A 17,900-nucleotide genomic window follows, 5' to 3' on the forward strand; every position below is an offset into this window, starting at 1 on the left:
GTTTTCCTCGGTATTCAGAAACATTTGCCATTTTTCTTTCTGCTGACTCTCCGAAACGTCACTCTACCGAAATACGCGACGTTAATAATTAACCGTGCAAAGGTTAAGTGCTGTTCGTACGCGTGCCTCGTAAGCGGTCTAGAATTTTGCTTTAATTGACGTGTAATTACCGACAGGAGTCTATTTTCCGAACAATACCAGCTATTTGCGTAGAAGGGCGCAACGCAGGAAAGCAAATAACTGTTGTTTGTGCGTCATCCTACATCTAATTTCACTATTGTGTTTATGAGGGATATTCGGATTTTCTTAAGCATTTAGTTTGGAATTTGAATCTAGCGCCTACTTTTTTTTTGAAATCCAACTCGTGTCAAAAAATAATATAGACACGAGTTTCATAAATAACAAATCCAAACACAGCATTGTTCATAAAATTCATTGATCAACACTTTAATAAAGAACATAAAGAACGATGACTCAAATAATCGCCATTGAAAAACTATTTTTAAGAACCGCTAATGCGTCATTCAATATCGGTAAAAATGATATAGATACATATAGTTTACATATATTTGATGTAATCATAATTTTTGTATATAATAATTTGCCTCGATTTTACGAAAATATTAGGACATGATATTTTCATTAAAAACAGTGGTCAGTTGTACATAAACTTAACACTCGAATTTTCAGTGGCCTGCAAAGTGTTAACCTTTAGAAGTCCAAAGGCATGTATGTCATGCCCAAAATGCTTTTACCATTACAGTCCAAAGGCATCTATGTCATGCCCAGTATATTTTCTATTTTTTAAGCCATTTTAATTGTTTTGATGATAAAATTTCCAGTATTTTATTTAATTAGTTACTCATACTTCTATTCATAAATATATTACGGTAAAAATATTTAGTAGCTCCTAACTATTTTACCTGGAATTTTTAAATTACTAAAAATTCGTCGTAAAATCTGATAATCCATAAATAGATTTTGGATAAAAAATTTTGACCAGTCTGTACCAGCCACTTTTACAATACATTAAAGTAAATATTTTCTTTGAATAAATTAAATTATTGCTTTTAATTCAACTCAATATTTAGACAATATATTCTGAGAGCATTAAATTCCGAATCGTGGAATTGATGTTAACGAATCAGTTGTCATATATTTATAATTTTATGCCCTATTATAGGTCTATAAAGTGGCTGAATGATTTATTTTAATCAAGAGTAGTCCTTCAGTTGTACGATAGATTTTTGCGATACATTTATGCTGAAAGATATCATATATAAATGCTGATCCAATTTCAGTTTCCTAACTTTTTTAATAAAATGTCAGAATAATAAAAAATATTTTTTTGTATTATTCGGACATTTGATGTATTTCATTAATTATTAAAATAATATTAATAAAATGGCCGCCTCTGGACCTTTTGCATCATAACTTTTCCGTACATTTCGGGAGGTATCTCGTCTATAACTAGGTTTAATAAAATACTATGCATCTTAATGAAATATAAATATTAGAAAAACGACATTTCAATCAAATTATATCGAAGTATATTTTTACCATTGAAAATATAATTTATCTGGAAGGTGCTAGTAAAATTACATGATTTAAAATTTTCTATACGTAGTAATAAATAAATTTACGTACTTATCATTATTTATTCAAAAGCGATGTATAAATGTTACAGGGAATGGGTATTTTTCAGTGAAGTTATATTTTCACTAAAAAAGTCTCACCAGTAGATATATATTTTTACTAGCGAAAATATAATTTAAATGATATGCACTAGTGAAATTATAAACATAATGCTCTAAAATGTCCATGAAACTCTAACCTAACGTAATGAAAATTCTAAAACTAATTATAGTTTTAGAACTTTTATTAGAACATGTCTAAAATATTTATTTTAGGGGAAATAAGCGGAAGAATAAGTACGGCCAGATGTCGCATCTCGCATATTACTTTATAGTTTGCCTTCACTTCGATATTACACTATGTTTTAAAAATATGATAGCTATTCTTACCGACATTACTACCAACGTTCCCTCTAAGCTGCGTGCGTAATCGCGTAGTAGTTTTGAAAGTCCCTCGCAGTTATCAGCTAGTACGCACTCCAGAAATCATCAGAAGAAACAAAAATTACTATTTGAATTTTCTGAAATAAAAACAAAAATAAAATTTAAGAATATCATCAATTGCGAATGTAGTCACCAATGCCGACTCACCATTTATTTTTGCTTATTCGCATAAGGTCTAATAGGCACATTACGCACTGTCGACTAGTCGACGGCGACTCAAAAACGTCGAGCGACTTGACTTGAGTAGTACATTCGTGAAGAACGGACGTCGAAGAAATTGCCATATTCATTTTAAAGACAAAAAATATAATAATAACAAAAGAATATCTGGTTAGTTAAATATCAATATAATATTTAATTGTTCCATATTAAATATAAATATATATATACATATATATCTCAAACAATTTTTAGATGCAAAATTCTCGGGCTAATTTTTGATTATCGCACTAATACGAATGATATATTTTGTAAAATTTGCAGTCAATCGAATTCTAAAGGGGAATTTACCACTGATAATAAATGAACCGATTGAAAATTAGACTATTTAAAGCGACACATAAAAAATGGGAGAATTTTAAGAATAGAATTTAACACATGATCAAAATTTTAGCAGACAAAAACATGATCAAAATTTTAATCGATAATGTTATTTTAGCAATTACCATAAATTCTTCTATGCTCTCCGTGCAAAATATCATGATATCAAAATATTAAAATATCATTTCCGTGCAAATGATCATGTTGGTAAATATATTAAAATTCCTGATTCATGGCGCAGCAAAAATTATGCATTCAAATTTGTTAAATGTATCAATACGGTTTTGCATAAAGAGAGCATGGATGAAATAAGAACATCTTTATTTCATTAGATGAAAGCACTGATATTTCCGTGGAAAAAATTGATATTATACATGAAATATAAACCAGTTTCTGAATTATGTTACAAAGAACATTTACCGGAATTATTAATTAAATTCCGGTAAATGTTGTTTAGAGGGAACGTTGATTACTATAGATATATAATATAAGAGTATTGGTTGAAGTATATTCAAACCCAATTTTGGTCAATAGGAGGCACAAAAACAATTAACACTTCTCAGAAGGCAAAAATTCACGTCAAAAGCAATAAAATCGTGTCGGCGCCGTCGCAGTGGGAACGCTCGGTAACGAGCGTTCCCACTGCGACGGCGCCGATACGATTTTATTGCTTTTGGCGTGGATTTTTGACTTCTGAGAAGAGATAAATGTTTTTTGCACTCTCCTATTAGTCAAAATTTGGTTTTATATGCTTCATTTGATTCTCATTTATTGTAAGTCGTAATATTGTTATAAAAAGTCTTAATATGAACGTTTCTACAGCGACGGCGACAGAACAATTTTATAGATTTTAACATGGATTCTAAACAGGGACGCCCCCTTGAATTTGGCTACAAAAATGCATTTTTAATATGAATAAAATCTTAATAATAATAAAAAACCATCAGTGACTAACTTTTGCCCCTCCTCCCTCCCGGAAACAGTTGAAACGACATTCCTGCATTTGACACTTTGAACACGCGTGATTATTGACAGCTGTCTGATTTACAATGCTGCCAACATAGGAAGCTCGCATTGAATTACTCTGTATAATGGCCATTATCCATTTCAATAACATATTTTTTAAGAAGGAAGATATTTTTTTAAATATAATTTTTCCACATTAAAAAAATTAAATATTTATCATGAATTGAAAATGATTTTTTTGATTGGTTGAATCTTGATTAACATATTTTAGAGTAATTTTTTTAATAGTTTACATACATTCATTTATGAATTTGTTATACAACTAACAACCTACAATGCAATGGATAGTCTGTGACATTGCAATATAAATTGTTTTCAGCAAATACAATTATTAATATCCGTATTTCTAATGACACTCCTAAGTCTAGAATGTAAGGAGTATATATCAGTGGAGAAATCATAAATAGCATTCTATACGCAGATGACACGGTTATTCTTACATAAAGTGCCGAAGACCTTCAATCTGTATTGAATACTTCAGTTGATACCTGTGAGAAGTGGAGTCTATAAATAAACTAAAGACCAAAGTCACACCTAACACTGACTTATTAGAGGAGTATAGATAAATGAGACATATAGAATCAATAGCAGACATATCCATTAATTATATTTTTTTTACTCTATGCAGAAATGTTAAGCAAATGCTTTGATAATATACTCAAAAATATTTTATAAATATATTATTATAATTGATATGATATATCATATAATACATATTAGATTCATATAATATAGAAAAATATTTTTTTTCTTATCATAGTGATGTATTATGTACATATATACTATGTACATACATATATCACTATGACAATAAAAACAAAAAGATATTTTTATATTTAATTATATTAACCACAGTCAAATTTCGTGTAAATATATTTAATCCAAAATGATATAATAGTCACCCTTTTAAATTTGTAAACTGTGAAATTGCGTTAATTAACTACATTCAGTTTTAAACGCTATTTTAATTCATCCCAAACGGTGTACATACTTCCGTATTATCATACTTCCGCCAGTTTTTGTTTGAACAACGGATGTATAATATTACGCGATAAAGCCCTTTTCCGGTTTACCTTTTTCAGTATAATTTGCATAAAATACATATTATAAAACTATACAGCCATACAATAGCGTAGACTGAAATCGACTCTTGTGTAATAATATAGTATCGTCTTTAAAACTTTACTGTATTTGTTTCCACCTTGCTTCGAACAAAGTTTACGGATGAAATTTTCATTTAATGTAGTATATTGTTGCAAGAAGGAGCAATCGATTACAATATCCTTATCGCTGTGTTTTTTTCTTTGTAGTATATTGGCGAGAATGGAAGCTACGTGTATAGGAGGGGTAGCAGCCAAGAGATAGCAACTCGAAGAGAACTAACTCCGAGTGAAATGGAAGCAGCTGAAGTTCGCATGGAAAAGCGGCGCGAGCATTTGGAAAAGGCTTGTCGGCATTTACCATCTGGAATTACGAATCCGAACGCATGGGAATATCTGATTAATAGGCAATATCACCTAATATGGTAAGCTAATCACATATTTTTTTTATAAAATCTTGAATGAATTGGAACAGAGAATAGTAGTCATGAGCTATTTGAATAATCAGACCTAAATATTTGTAACCTTATTTATATATTTTGTATTCATTGGCAAAACAGAATAAAATTAATAAAAAAGACATCAGTAGCTGAAGTAGATTTTAATTTTTTTAAATTAATAATTTATTTTAAATATAAATCAAACATTTTATAAAATATAAAAACCACAATTAAGTAAAGCTCAAATGTCGAAAAAAAATTATAGGATTTGAAAGGACTAGATCAGACTAACGTCATAATATACTATGTACTCAGAAAAAATGATAAATAAACCATTGTCAACTTCACATGAATGAGTCTTAGGTTTTTTTTAGAGATGATTTTATAGCTGGTAAAACGGATGTAATATGGGTACATTTATTTAATCATAAACTTTCTAAAACTCATACTGGTTGAAATGGGCAGCACCAAGACTGGACACTTGAAGATTGGGCGAGTCATTTAATCATTGCTTTGGTAAAATACAGACTCATCTATCATTTAGCAGGAGCTGACAACACTGCGACTGGTCTATATGCACAATTTGTCACCCTTTTTATAATTTTTCGGGTCAGAATTTTAATACGGTTGTGATCAGAATTAATATTTATTGATCGGAATTTATATTAGATGGTATGATTAATTTTGACAGATGATCAGAATAATTTTTTTAGGCAATATTTATTACAAGTCATTGGCCAGTACTTATGAAAAATAACCATTATTTATATTATCATTATTTTAACCTCAAGATCAGTTGTATGTAATAATACAAGATCATTATCAAGGTGTTTTAAAGTCAAATTATTCGGTTGGGCTCGCAACATTATCATATGTCAACACAACAAGCCAAGCGTGCTCTCTACCGCCGCTCTGTCGTTATTCTTATTTCGTTCGTCACTCAGAATAAAATTAAATAGATTCGTTTAGAGCAGTGGTTCTTAACCGGTGCACCGCGGTGCACCAGTGCACCGCGAGCTTATTACAAGTGCACCGCGAGAAAATTGGTAAAAACAAAACTTCCGCAAAATAGTAAAATCTTAATGTTTCAATCAATTTATATTTTATTATAGTCGTGATACCCCACAATAGATAAATTTATTACCAAACGAAATTGTGAATCAGACCAAAATATTAATGACACTGGGAGTACAAGTGGAAGAAGTAGTTAAGATGTTACTAGACATCATACGTCTCATACAAAAGAAAATATACCCAATAAAATAAAAAAAAATAATGGACAGTATTCTGAAGAATATCTACGTTATAGTTTTACTAGCATCAATCAGGAAGGATATCACATTCCACTATGTGTTGTATGTGGAGAAAAACTGTCCAATAGCGCGATGTATATTGACAAGTTAAATCGCCACTTCACTACGAAGCACGCCGATCTTGCATCAAAAAGTAAAAATTACTTCAAAAGATTGTTAAGCATGCAAAATAAACAAGCGAAATATTTTGAAAAAACTGTTAAAATTTCCGATAAGGCACAACTGGCGTCATACAAGATTGCTGAATTGATTGCTGTACAATTAAAACCACATACTATAGCAGAGTCTCTAATTTTACCTGCATATTGTGAAATAGGAAAAATTATGATTGGTGATGAAGCAAAAAGGAAATTATGAAAATTCCTCTTTCAAACGATACAATAAAAAAATAATTAAATATGTCGGATGATACTGAGAAAACAGTTAACGATAGACTTTCCAAGCGATATTTTGTTTTACATGTCGACAAATCTACTGACATTAGCGGTAAGGCACAAATACTAGAATTCGTTCGTTTCATAAATGAAAACAAAATAGTGAATCAATATCTATGATGCAAAGAACTTGCCGAGCATACGACAGGACAAGATGTTTTTGATCTTATTTATTCATATTTAGAACAATTTAAAATATCATGGGAGTTATGTGTAGGAATTTGTATGGATCGTGCTCCTTCAATGGTAGGCTCATTTAAAGGATTTGTAACCCTTGCAAAGACAAGAAAACCTAATATTATATCTACGCAGTTTTTTACATAGAGAATCTTTAGTTTCGAAAATATTACCAGAAACACTAAAACCTGTACTAAATCAAGTTGTAAATATAGTGAATTTCATAAAATCAAGACCTTTAAAAACATTCATGTTTAAAAAACATTGCATTTCCATGGAAGCTATGTACGAGTGTTTGCTTTTTCACACTAAAGTCAGGTGGTTATCTAAGGGTAAAGTTTTATGCCGATTCATAGAACTTAAGAATGAATTGTTAATCTTTTTTCGAAATGAAGGTATGGATGATTTTGTAAAATGTCTTCAGAATAATGATTGGTATGCTAAAGTGGCATATTTAGCAGATATTTTTAATTACTTAAATAACGTTAACACAAGCATTCAAGGAAAAAACGAAAAATTCATGACATCCATTGACAAATTGACAGGATTTGGGAAAAAATAACTCTTTCGAAAAATCGAATAATAGAAAAAAAAGTAGATATGTTTCCTTCACTTAACGAAAACATTCCCAAGGGAGTTATTTCTGCAATAATAGAACATTTAACTTTATTGGATGAAAAAATTGCACATTATTTTCCATTCTTAAATATAGAAAATTATGACCGGATACGAAATCATCAAATTAGTCTCATTGTCGACTGATCGTACTCTAAAAATTAAATTTTCCGTAATAACTATGAAGAATTTTTGGATTACTGTCCAAGAGGAATATTCACTTCTTTACATGAAGGCACTCAAAATTTTGTTACAGTTTTACAACATCATATTTGTGTGAGCTTGGTTTCTCAACAACAACTAATATGAAAACTAAAAAACGAGAAAGACAGAAAAAAATTTAAACGAAGAATTCAGGGTAACTAAATAAAATATTCGACGTAATATTTCTGATATCTGCAAAAGCCAACAAGCTCAGGTATCACATTAATTAATTTTTGATTGATCATATAAATTCCATTATGTTAAGCAGGAACGTCATTTTGGGTAAACAAAGGGGGGAAAATGCACCACTTAGATTTGCCACCCAAAGAGCAACTTTAAATATTAATACAAATATTTTTAATAAAACACGTAATTAAAAATTGGTTCTAGGGCAAAATTAACTACCTAAATTTATTTTCAATACTCAACTTTTTTATATAATTTAATTTTAAAAATATGTAAAAAAAATTTATGTAATTTTATATGTAACTATTATTTTTTTTAAATATGTAATAAAAATTATGTCCACATATTTTTTTCGACCTCTTAATTCTGGTGCACCGCCACTTTTTCCCATGATCAAAAGTGCACCGTGACTTTGAAAAGGTTAAGAACCACTGGTTTAGAGTTACCAACGCTTGCTCGCACCTAACCTATACAACAGTTTTGGTGCGAGCGAGACATTTTATTAAATATTTCTAAAATAAATAACTTATTATCCATTTATATTTATAAATGTTTTACATGATCGTCCTATATTTTAATTCTGATCATCCTATATTTCTATACTGACCGTATGCTATTTTTATTCTAACCATTATTATGACCATTCATTATTTTAATTCTGATCATCCTATATTTTTATTCTGACCCTGAATAATATTATTGACCAATATAATTCTGACAGAGATTTGATTTTTATTCTGACCCAAAGTTGATTTAAATTCTGACTATTTAATTTGTTAATATTTATAAATTAGGGTGACCTTAACGCATTTTCAAAAATCAATAAATAATGAATTAAATTAAAAATATGTTTTAGAGAAGCAGCGAGACTAACTTTACAACCCTTAAAAATGAAATCTGGTAGCATATTAGGTCCAGAAGAACTTCTCAAAGCCGTATTTAAGATCTTTTCTTGATGGTCAATGTTAAAGACCAAGTACAAGAAAACAGAAGCGACTCTGCGAAAGGCGAAAAAAAATCCTCAAAAACAGAACGAAAATATTACGCGAAACCGTCAGCAATATTTTGTGAACCGTTCAAAAACGATTGACAACCAGTCTTCGAAATATCATATCAAAGAAAGTCGCTGCAAACAGAGCGATTCAAAATTGATGTCTTTCTGAATAAAATAAAATTAAACTCATATGAACCGAGATTCTCACGTCAAAAATGGAAATGCAATCTCATTTTTATCAAGTCACAAATTATTTTTTTACTATAAATTTCGGGATATAAGATCTTTCATCCACAGGGAAACCTTTGTACGTTGAGCCAAATACATATTATATAAACATATATACACAATCCCATCACGCGTCTGTTTTTTTGTAATCATCTTTTTAGTACTTGAGCTTAATAGAAATCCGTACAATATTAATCTTAAAAAAAATTTTGATATAAAAATAATATTTATTTTCAAAATATCTTCCAATTACTCTAATCTTATCGACGTTATTTGTTTTCAGGTGTAACGTCTTCAAAGCAGCTTCTTCGTCCTGGATGTACAACTTCAATCTGATGGCGAACTATTCGGCCAAATTCTTGGAGCGTAGCAGAGAGGTCCCCCTGGTCCTGGCTAGAAAGAGATATCCGAGGCCGTCGGTCGAGGAACTGAAAGAGGCCCAGAACACTTCGACGACTTTCATTATCGTCAGGCATCCGTTCGAGCGGTTATCTTCGGCGTACAAAGATAAACTTCAATTCGCCCTCCCCAATTCACTCCACTCAAGATTGGGCATGAAGATCATATTGAAATACAGGCCGGGCGCAAAGGTACACAATATATCTACGAAATTCGCTTAACCCTCCACAGGCGGCGGTGGCAAATTACGCCAAAAAATATATTTTTCAAGTTAATAATAGGTGTACAAATGGGTTTTAGTATGTACATATTATATGTAGATGAACCTCTGTGTTAATATATTATATGAGCCACTTAATCACAGTTGTGAGTTGAACTACTTGACCAAATAAATGGAATGAAAAAACACTTACTGGTAACAGACACGAAAGGTCCTATTTTTCCTCAACACTCGGTCACACTTCCTTTTATATTATATACAACGCAACGAAGCCTCTAAATATGTTAAATATGAAACCCTCGCTGGCGAAAATAATTAAAAGAATAGCTTATTGTGTCAGCCTGTCTCCCCCGCCATTATTTGACACAGAAGATCAAGATCAAACAATACAATCAAGATGCTTTATAATATATTGTGAAGTGTACCTTTGTACAGCACATGCTTTTATTTAAATAAAATATATTTTAGTAAATAATAATACTAATTAATATTTTATAAATAACTTACTGTTGTAATCAAAGCTTATTTTTTTATATTTTCACAATAACTGCGATTTTATTTAACAAAAATTGAACGCGTAATATATTGCTTTCATATCTTACTCATTTGATCATGCATCTTCAAAAACGTGAATTAGTATAATATTAAAAAATTTAGCATGTCTTGTTTCCCCTTTTACATCTTTATTTTTCTTAATTTCTGAAAAACCAAAATATCTACTGTTAACTGAAAGGATCGCTAACTCGATACAACAGTTTGGTTTTAAAAAAATCGTATAGGTGACCTTAAAAATGAGCGCTGATAAAAACCTTTTTTGTGTTGTTAATGAAAAACACTTTAAAAGCATAGTTGAAGCCAATTCAAAAAACAACTCTTCGAACATTCGCAAGTCTGCTATAAAAGTTTCACGACATTCGAGAGTGTAAGAACATTTGGAGATCTCAATTCACAACTTTTTATCGCAAAATAAAACGAATTGAGATTGGAAACTTTACTTCATCCCTAATACTCCCCTGATATTTCACCTTCAGATTATCCTTTTTTAAAACATTAGGACATATTTCATTGAGATAAAATAATAATAATCAAAATGGTATTATATATTTTTTTTATAAACAATGTACATTTTTATTATTATTATCTCGTTAAAAAAATATAACTACTTCATGGAATTCAGATTTTCGGTACAATTTGGAATCCCAGAATCGAGACACTGTTTTGATATATTTCAGGTATTCCATTGATTCGAAGTTAGTATAAATACTTCTTAGATTTAAAGAATTGTTTATTTACACCTATAATAATTTCAGTGCGAAATAATTTTTAAATTATTATTTCGGTACATTTTAAAAATACTGAAATGTCTATATGCATATAAGTACTATATAGGTAAAAATAAATTTGTATTATCAGTGAAAATATATTTTTATTAGCGTTTCAGTGAAATCATATAAGAATACATTTTCACCGGTATATATATATTTCTACTAGTAAAAATATAATTTATCTGACAGTTGCTAGTGAAATTAATATATAACTTATAATAAACGCGCATAAATTATTATTACTTTAATAACGCGTATATAGCATTAGTATTGTAAATGAGCTTTTTTTAATTTGTAATTTGATTATTAACTGCAGCAATTAAATCATATTTTAATGCATCGAATTTAATTGTGTTTAAGCAATTCCTTTTTAATTCTAACTTCATACTAAACAACCTTATGTTATACACATTTTATGACAATAAAACTCATTTATATACCTAATTAACATTAATTAAATAATGTGGGAGATAAAGTGCCTCCCTGGCGCACTCCCGTTTGGGTTTTTAGTTCATTGTAATAATTTTGTAATTAATATATATTATTTTTTTACAGAAACGCATGTCAGCCGAACCGAGATGGCCAACTTTCGAAGAGTTTGTGCGGTATTTGCTGGACGAAGTGAGAGCCGGTCGAGATTTGGATATGCACTGGGTTCCCTACACTACGTTCTGCACTCCCTGCCAAATACACTTCGACATCATAGTCAAGTTCGAGACTCTCCAGGTTATAAACATAAAGCTTTATCAACCAAATCTTGCCATCCAGCATGATATAGAATAACTATTAAGCGGAGCGTTACTGTAATGCGATAGGGAAGGTTAAAGACCGCCGCAGAGTAATAGGAAGCAGTTAAAGAGGATGTGTGTGACGCATAAACGAACCTTTTTCTCCCTAAAATTTGATTTAAAGAAGAGCAAAAGCAAATAAAATAAAAATCTCCAAGGAGTAGTACGTTGCCATGGTATTTCCAATCCCGTCTCATGCCTTTTGGTTCCCGCAAATTGCTTTCGGAAGAACACTACTCCGTTTATGTTCGATCCGATTCTATTTCCAGCTGTTTCTGGGGACCATTCCACCCTTTTAGATCATAATAAAATAAAACATTATAATCTAACATTAAATGCAAGACATTTTCTAAGCTACATGTGATGATTTAATTGATAATCTGTAAATATATTATTATTGACACAAATCGATATTTTTCGCAGATTGATAAAAATATCAGTAAGAGACATACATACATATATTACCTAATACAAGTATTAAATATATTTTTAAACCCTTATACACATGAAAAATGCATCATTAAAATAAAAAATAAATAGTCTAAGCTTGTTCAAAAATATTGTAATGTTTTATAAAAATAAACTGCTTCGAATCAGTTCAATAGATTGTGACGCATACAAATAATATAGTAGTATTTTATGAAATCATAATTGATTGGTATATTTTTTATAAAACTCAATATTTCAGATTAATTTACATAGAATAATAAACATAAACATGATATTTCTAAACTTATATGACTAGATTAATATATGTATATATCTATGAGCACAATATCTAAATAATTAATAAATAAATTTAGTACACATTAAAACCTATAATGAAATATTCATTATTTCACTTGTCATTAACTTTGAGAGAATTAATTATAAATTAATTACACATATATTAGTAATTCCAATTCATCACAATAGATTAAATTATCCTAATACCTCAAATATCAATTAAGTTGATTGATTAAAATCGCATCAGGGTACAATACAACAAAGTGTAGATATTCATATATAAAAAAACTTGGTAACATTTATAAACGTCTAGTCATCACATAACAATCAGTATTTCTCACACGCTGGACATTGTATTGCCAGATAGTATATGTCCTGGTATTTTAATGTTACAGAAGTTAGTTTCTCACACTCGGTGCGTCAATTTCAATAAAAGTTTTTAAAACTGCTTTGTTTTGGATTTGCCAATGTATGCTGATGTGTACCCTCACACCTACATAATTTATTATCAATTAAATTAGCTATTCATAAGATTTTCAACGAATATAATAATGCAAGTCAATAAGTACATATCAAAATTATTAATGTAATATAATATGCCTCTTTTGTTGTAAATCTTTTGTTACAACATGACAGCCGTTAGCCCAATGTGTTATAACAGGAAAAACACGAGCAAAAACTACTAAATAAGTAATGACACGTCAGACTGAAAATAAACTATTATTACAGCTCTAATCAATAGATATCACTATTTACGACTTAGCTCGATTTTATATTTTAATTCCAATCACAATATTCATTTATGAGTTTAGGAAAACTATTCTGTGATAATCAATCAGAATTATAACCATATATTAATCACCTATTCTGATCTCCCGGACACTACAGTGATTAAAAAACACTAGGGTTTATATAGGATTCGAACCCAGATCTTTTAGGTATTAGTTACTGAATTATACCACTGGTTTCGTGCTGGTGATGTTATTAATAATATATTCCTTGAATATTTTATCATAAAATGATTATTAATCAATCGCGTAAGTCATATAAAGAAAAATATCACAGAAGACAGAATTTGTTTTATAATATATATTTATTTGGACATTTTTGGGAATAATACTTAGAGAAATAAGTTTTTCTTTTTTTATTATTAATTTAAAAATGTGTATTTAATTTACTTTTATTTCACTTTTCAGGAAGATCAAAATTATCTTATCCAAAAAACTGGTCTACAAGATATAATAAAACCGCAATGGAAGAACAGCGGAAAGGGGAGAAACACAGCAACGTTGCTACTCACACACTATTCGCAACTGACAACAAAACAAATATGGGGCCTTTACAATTTATATCAGTGAGTATACATCAAAGTGGTAGTTAGTAATAAAAATATATATACAATAGTGAAATATATATTATTTGTTTCAGATATGATTTTCAACTTTTTAATTATTCTATAAACACATTCCTCGAAGTGGCGAAAGACTATAACCCGAGACTAATGGCCGCGACTTGACGCAACTCATCGTTGGAATTGGTCTACGATTACAATTTAGAACGGTTCCGTTTGTAACGGTTCGAAGATATTCACCTATGAATTGACATCTCGAACTGTGATGAAGTTTGGAACGAAATCAAATTAAGACAACCAATCATCCAACTTAAGATCATTTATTATAAATTGATACGGAATGCATATGAATGCTTTAACACTATACTATTATACCAAAGTATTTTTATTACGTACCATCTCGTCAAAAGATAATGTAATATGAAGGCGATTCATTTGTCAAACTATCGGTACCTAAAGTAACTTATTCGAGTATGGTGTATCTTAATGACTAAGTGACTTTAATATATTTTTTTTATTTAATACAGTCCATTCGATTATTGATAAAGATTGAGATTGAACGACGCGTGGGATACAAAGCGTGCCCTGTATAATGGTTGTGTTAAAATTTAAATAGAGGACCATATTTTGCATGCGGTCACATAGAGCATGCAATTATTTAGTTAAAGTCGATATCACTTGTATATATTTATACCTAACGAAAAGTCAATTGCGTATTAAATGCTGAAATTTCTATCGTTACAGTATAAAGTTACGGATAGGCCTAGATTTATTTTTAAAGTTATTTGTACCAAAAGAGTTTTGCTGTTATTAGTTACTTAAAAGTTATTAATTATTTTATCGTAATGGTTTCTCCTACATGCGACAAATACAAATCAATACGAAAGATACAAAAAATGTAAATAAAATATATAAATTTGTATGCTTAAAAAGGGAGCAATTTTTTAAATAAAAATATTATTCATAATTTATAGAAGCCTTATTTTTGTTGGTGGGAGAGAATCGCAATGTTATGAAACTACAAAAGTACAAATTAATAATTGAAGATTTTAAATATTTATAAAGAAAATCATAATTGTTACTGTTATATTTACAACAACTATCAGATTGCATATTCTTTATTGAAATATTAAATTATATATATATATATATATATTTATATATATATAAATATAATAAATAGTGACATTCATATTTTTAATTTCGTCACATTATCTATCTCCTTCTGTCTCTCCCCATATGTGAAAATTTCATAGTTGAAGATCTAAATACAAATGTTTTGTAGCCTAATTTATAATAGGTTTTTTATCTATCTCCAAATGAAGATTTTTAATTATATTATAAAAACATATGTATTAAAATATATATAAAATACTGAAATCCTTTCATATGAACGTAATTACTATATGGATAAACTATTCTAAAATCTGATACTCTAACTTATTTATTGCTTAAAAGTATTTAAATTTCTTAGGCGAATCTATAACATTAGTCCAATTTATTACATATTCTTAACAAATACATAAAAAAAACTTCTACTTCAACCTATTATCGTTAAAATAGTTATAAAATTTTAAACAATTTTAATTCCTTTATGATTTTAGCCGATTAACATTGGTAATAAATAACTAGATAAAAATCATTTCAATGAAATGAATATTTAAAAGATTATCTAAAATAATTCAAACATTTTATTATTATTCTTATATATTATAGTATTTTTCATTACTTTTAGAACTTTCGTAAAATAGCTCTAGTGAAAGCTGTGATTGCCATTTTTAAGCGATATAAATATAATCTTAATATATTATTTAATTTTATTTACCAAAATGTATTTAAGTGAATACTATAAAAACAATCATGAGCGTATACGATATTGACAGACCAATTTAGAAGAAAAGAAAATTAGAAATGTATAATTGTAGATTGATTAAAAGCTGTTCATGATTAAATACGCTCATGACTTTGTAGTTTACAGGTTTTGTTTTTATAGTGTGTCAATAGTTGATTCATAATAATGTTTTCATTTAGATATTGTTAAGAGTCATATCGTTGTTTTTGTTGCATTCAATTATTTTATATAAAGTGTAGATTATTTTTTATGTTATTGCGTAATATAAATCTTAGCATAAATCAAACGGGCAATAAATTAAAAATATCATAATCATTATTTTTATATGACACACTACGAATATTAGAAACTAAATAAATAATTGCGTAAAAAGTCTCCACAGTTATCTTCGACATTGTTAAATAAAATTGTTATTAATAAACAAAAAATACAACAAAACGAATAAAGATATATTACTAAAAATAAGCCAAACTTTTATTGACCTAATACTATTACTATTAATATTACTTAAGAGCCATTATCAAAGAAAAATAAAAAATAAGTTGTTTTTTTACATAACACATAGTTAAAACTCAGTAAAATAACATATAATCAATAGCAGACGTTTAAAACAATATAAAATGGTTTACTTACGATTGGTTTCATTGTTTTTCATCAAATTAATATTCGTTAAATTAGCAACTATCACCGCAATGAATTTTGACAGATGGATACAAACGAACGCGCGAGACAAGTCCGTTTGGCCTTAAGACGTTTAAATAGCGACTAGCACTAAAATAAAATAATGTAAAAAATGTTTTAATAACGTTTATGTAAATTTAAACTATTATAAGACTAGGTAATATTTTTTTACATAGTATGTTTATATTACAAAACAAAAATAAATAATTAAAAAAACAATAATATTTTTATATTGATTTTCAAATATAGTGATGTTAGGCATATTTTTAAGATAAATACTTTTGACATAAATTGAATATAAAATTTAAAATAGTAATAAAATGCTACAAATTAGCAATACAAATATATAAACAAAGAAAAATAAATATATTTCCTAATAAAATATATGCAATCCAGTATGATCTTGTAAAAAAATATTTTTATTAGTAAGTGATACAATATCAAAAACAGTGATAGTAATAAATATATATATATATATATATATATATATATATATATATATTAATTAGTGCAAAATAAAACTGATATTTGGGTTTATATTTCAACAATAATAATAACGTTTTTCCTTAAAATCGTACTATCGTCGATTTATAATATTTTTGACATCAGTAAATAATTGCGGAAATTATTATTAATGAATATTTTTTATTTATAATTAAATTACTTTATTAAACATATAATATAGTTTTACATATTTTGTATTGCTTTATCATTCACTCAATAATACTTTTTCATATGCAACAATCGTACAGTAATTATTTAGTCATATATATATATATATATATATATATATATATATATATATATATATATATATATATATATATATATATATATATATATACTGTTTTCTCGTGATATTTTATTCTCCCCCCCCCCCCATATATTACAATATATCATTAAGTCAGACTCTTGTTTGTTTCACACTAGCCAATTTCGCTGACCCCTCCTCCTCTAAACATGTGACAACATTTATAAACATATTTAATTTGCCTAATTAAAATTTAATAAAACTAATTTTGTGGAAACTTAAGCTGCTATTTTTGCATTTGTGACACAACTAGTGTTTAAAGTGGGAATTTTTGCAAAATTCCTAATCTTTACTTATTGAAAACACGTGATTATGCCATCCTGATTTATTTTCAACACTTAGAAACATTTCATCAAATTTAACGATTCTTCAATGTTGAAAAGTTAGAATTTCAATTACACTTTATGATAAA

The 17,900-nt window shown here is 28.5% G+C and overlaps 2 protein-coding genes across 2 annotated transcripts in view; one reads left to right on the top strand and one right to left on the bottom strand.

The window, feature by feature from the left end:
- Nucleotides 1-15,115, top strand: part of LOC148232983 (carbohydrate sulfotransferase 11-like) — an 83,416-nt gene extending 68,301 nt beyond the window's left edge. The window contains exons 3-7 of the mRNA XM_088189897.1: nt 4,955-5,169; nt 9,619-9,925; nt 11,835-12,005; nt 13,990-14,147; nt 14,222-15,115. Coding sequence (XP_088046023.1) covers nt 4,955-5,169; nt 9,619-9,925; nt 11,835-12,005; nt 13,990-14,147; nt 14,222-14,309 — 939 coding nt within the window. The 3' untranslated portion in view covers nt 14,310-15,115. The remainder of the gene's footprint in view (nt 1-4,954; nt 5,170-9,618; nt 9,926-11,834; nt 12,006-13,989; nt 14,148-14,221) is intronic.
- The window catches only part of LOC148232981 (uncharacterized), a 107,351-nt gene extending 90,608 nt beyond the window's left edge, over nt 1-16,743 (bottom strand). Inside the window, exon 1 of the mRNA XM_088190695.1 lies at nt 16,630-16,743. Coding sequence (XP_088046821.1) covers nt 16,630-16,641 — 12 coding nt within the window. The 5' untranslated portion in view covers nt 16,642-16,743. The remainder of the gene's footprint in view (nt 1-16,629) is intronic.
- Between the last annotated feature and the right edge of the window lie 1,157 nt (nt 16,744-17,900).

The sequence above is a fragment of the Plectrocnemia conspersa genome, unplaced genomic scaffold (assembly GCF_051122295.1).
Source record: "Plectrocnemia conspersa isolate PC_06_02 unplaced genomic scaffold, ASM5112229v1 ptg000008l, whole genome shotgun sequence".
Lineage (NCBI taxonomy): Eukaryota > Metazoa > Arthropoda > Insecta > Trichoptera > Polycentropodidae > Plectrocnemia > Plectrocnemia conspersa.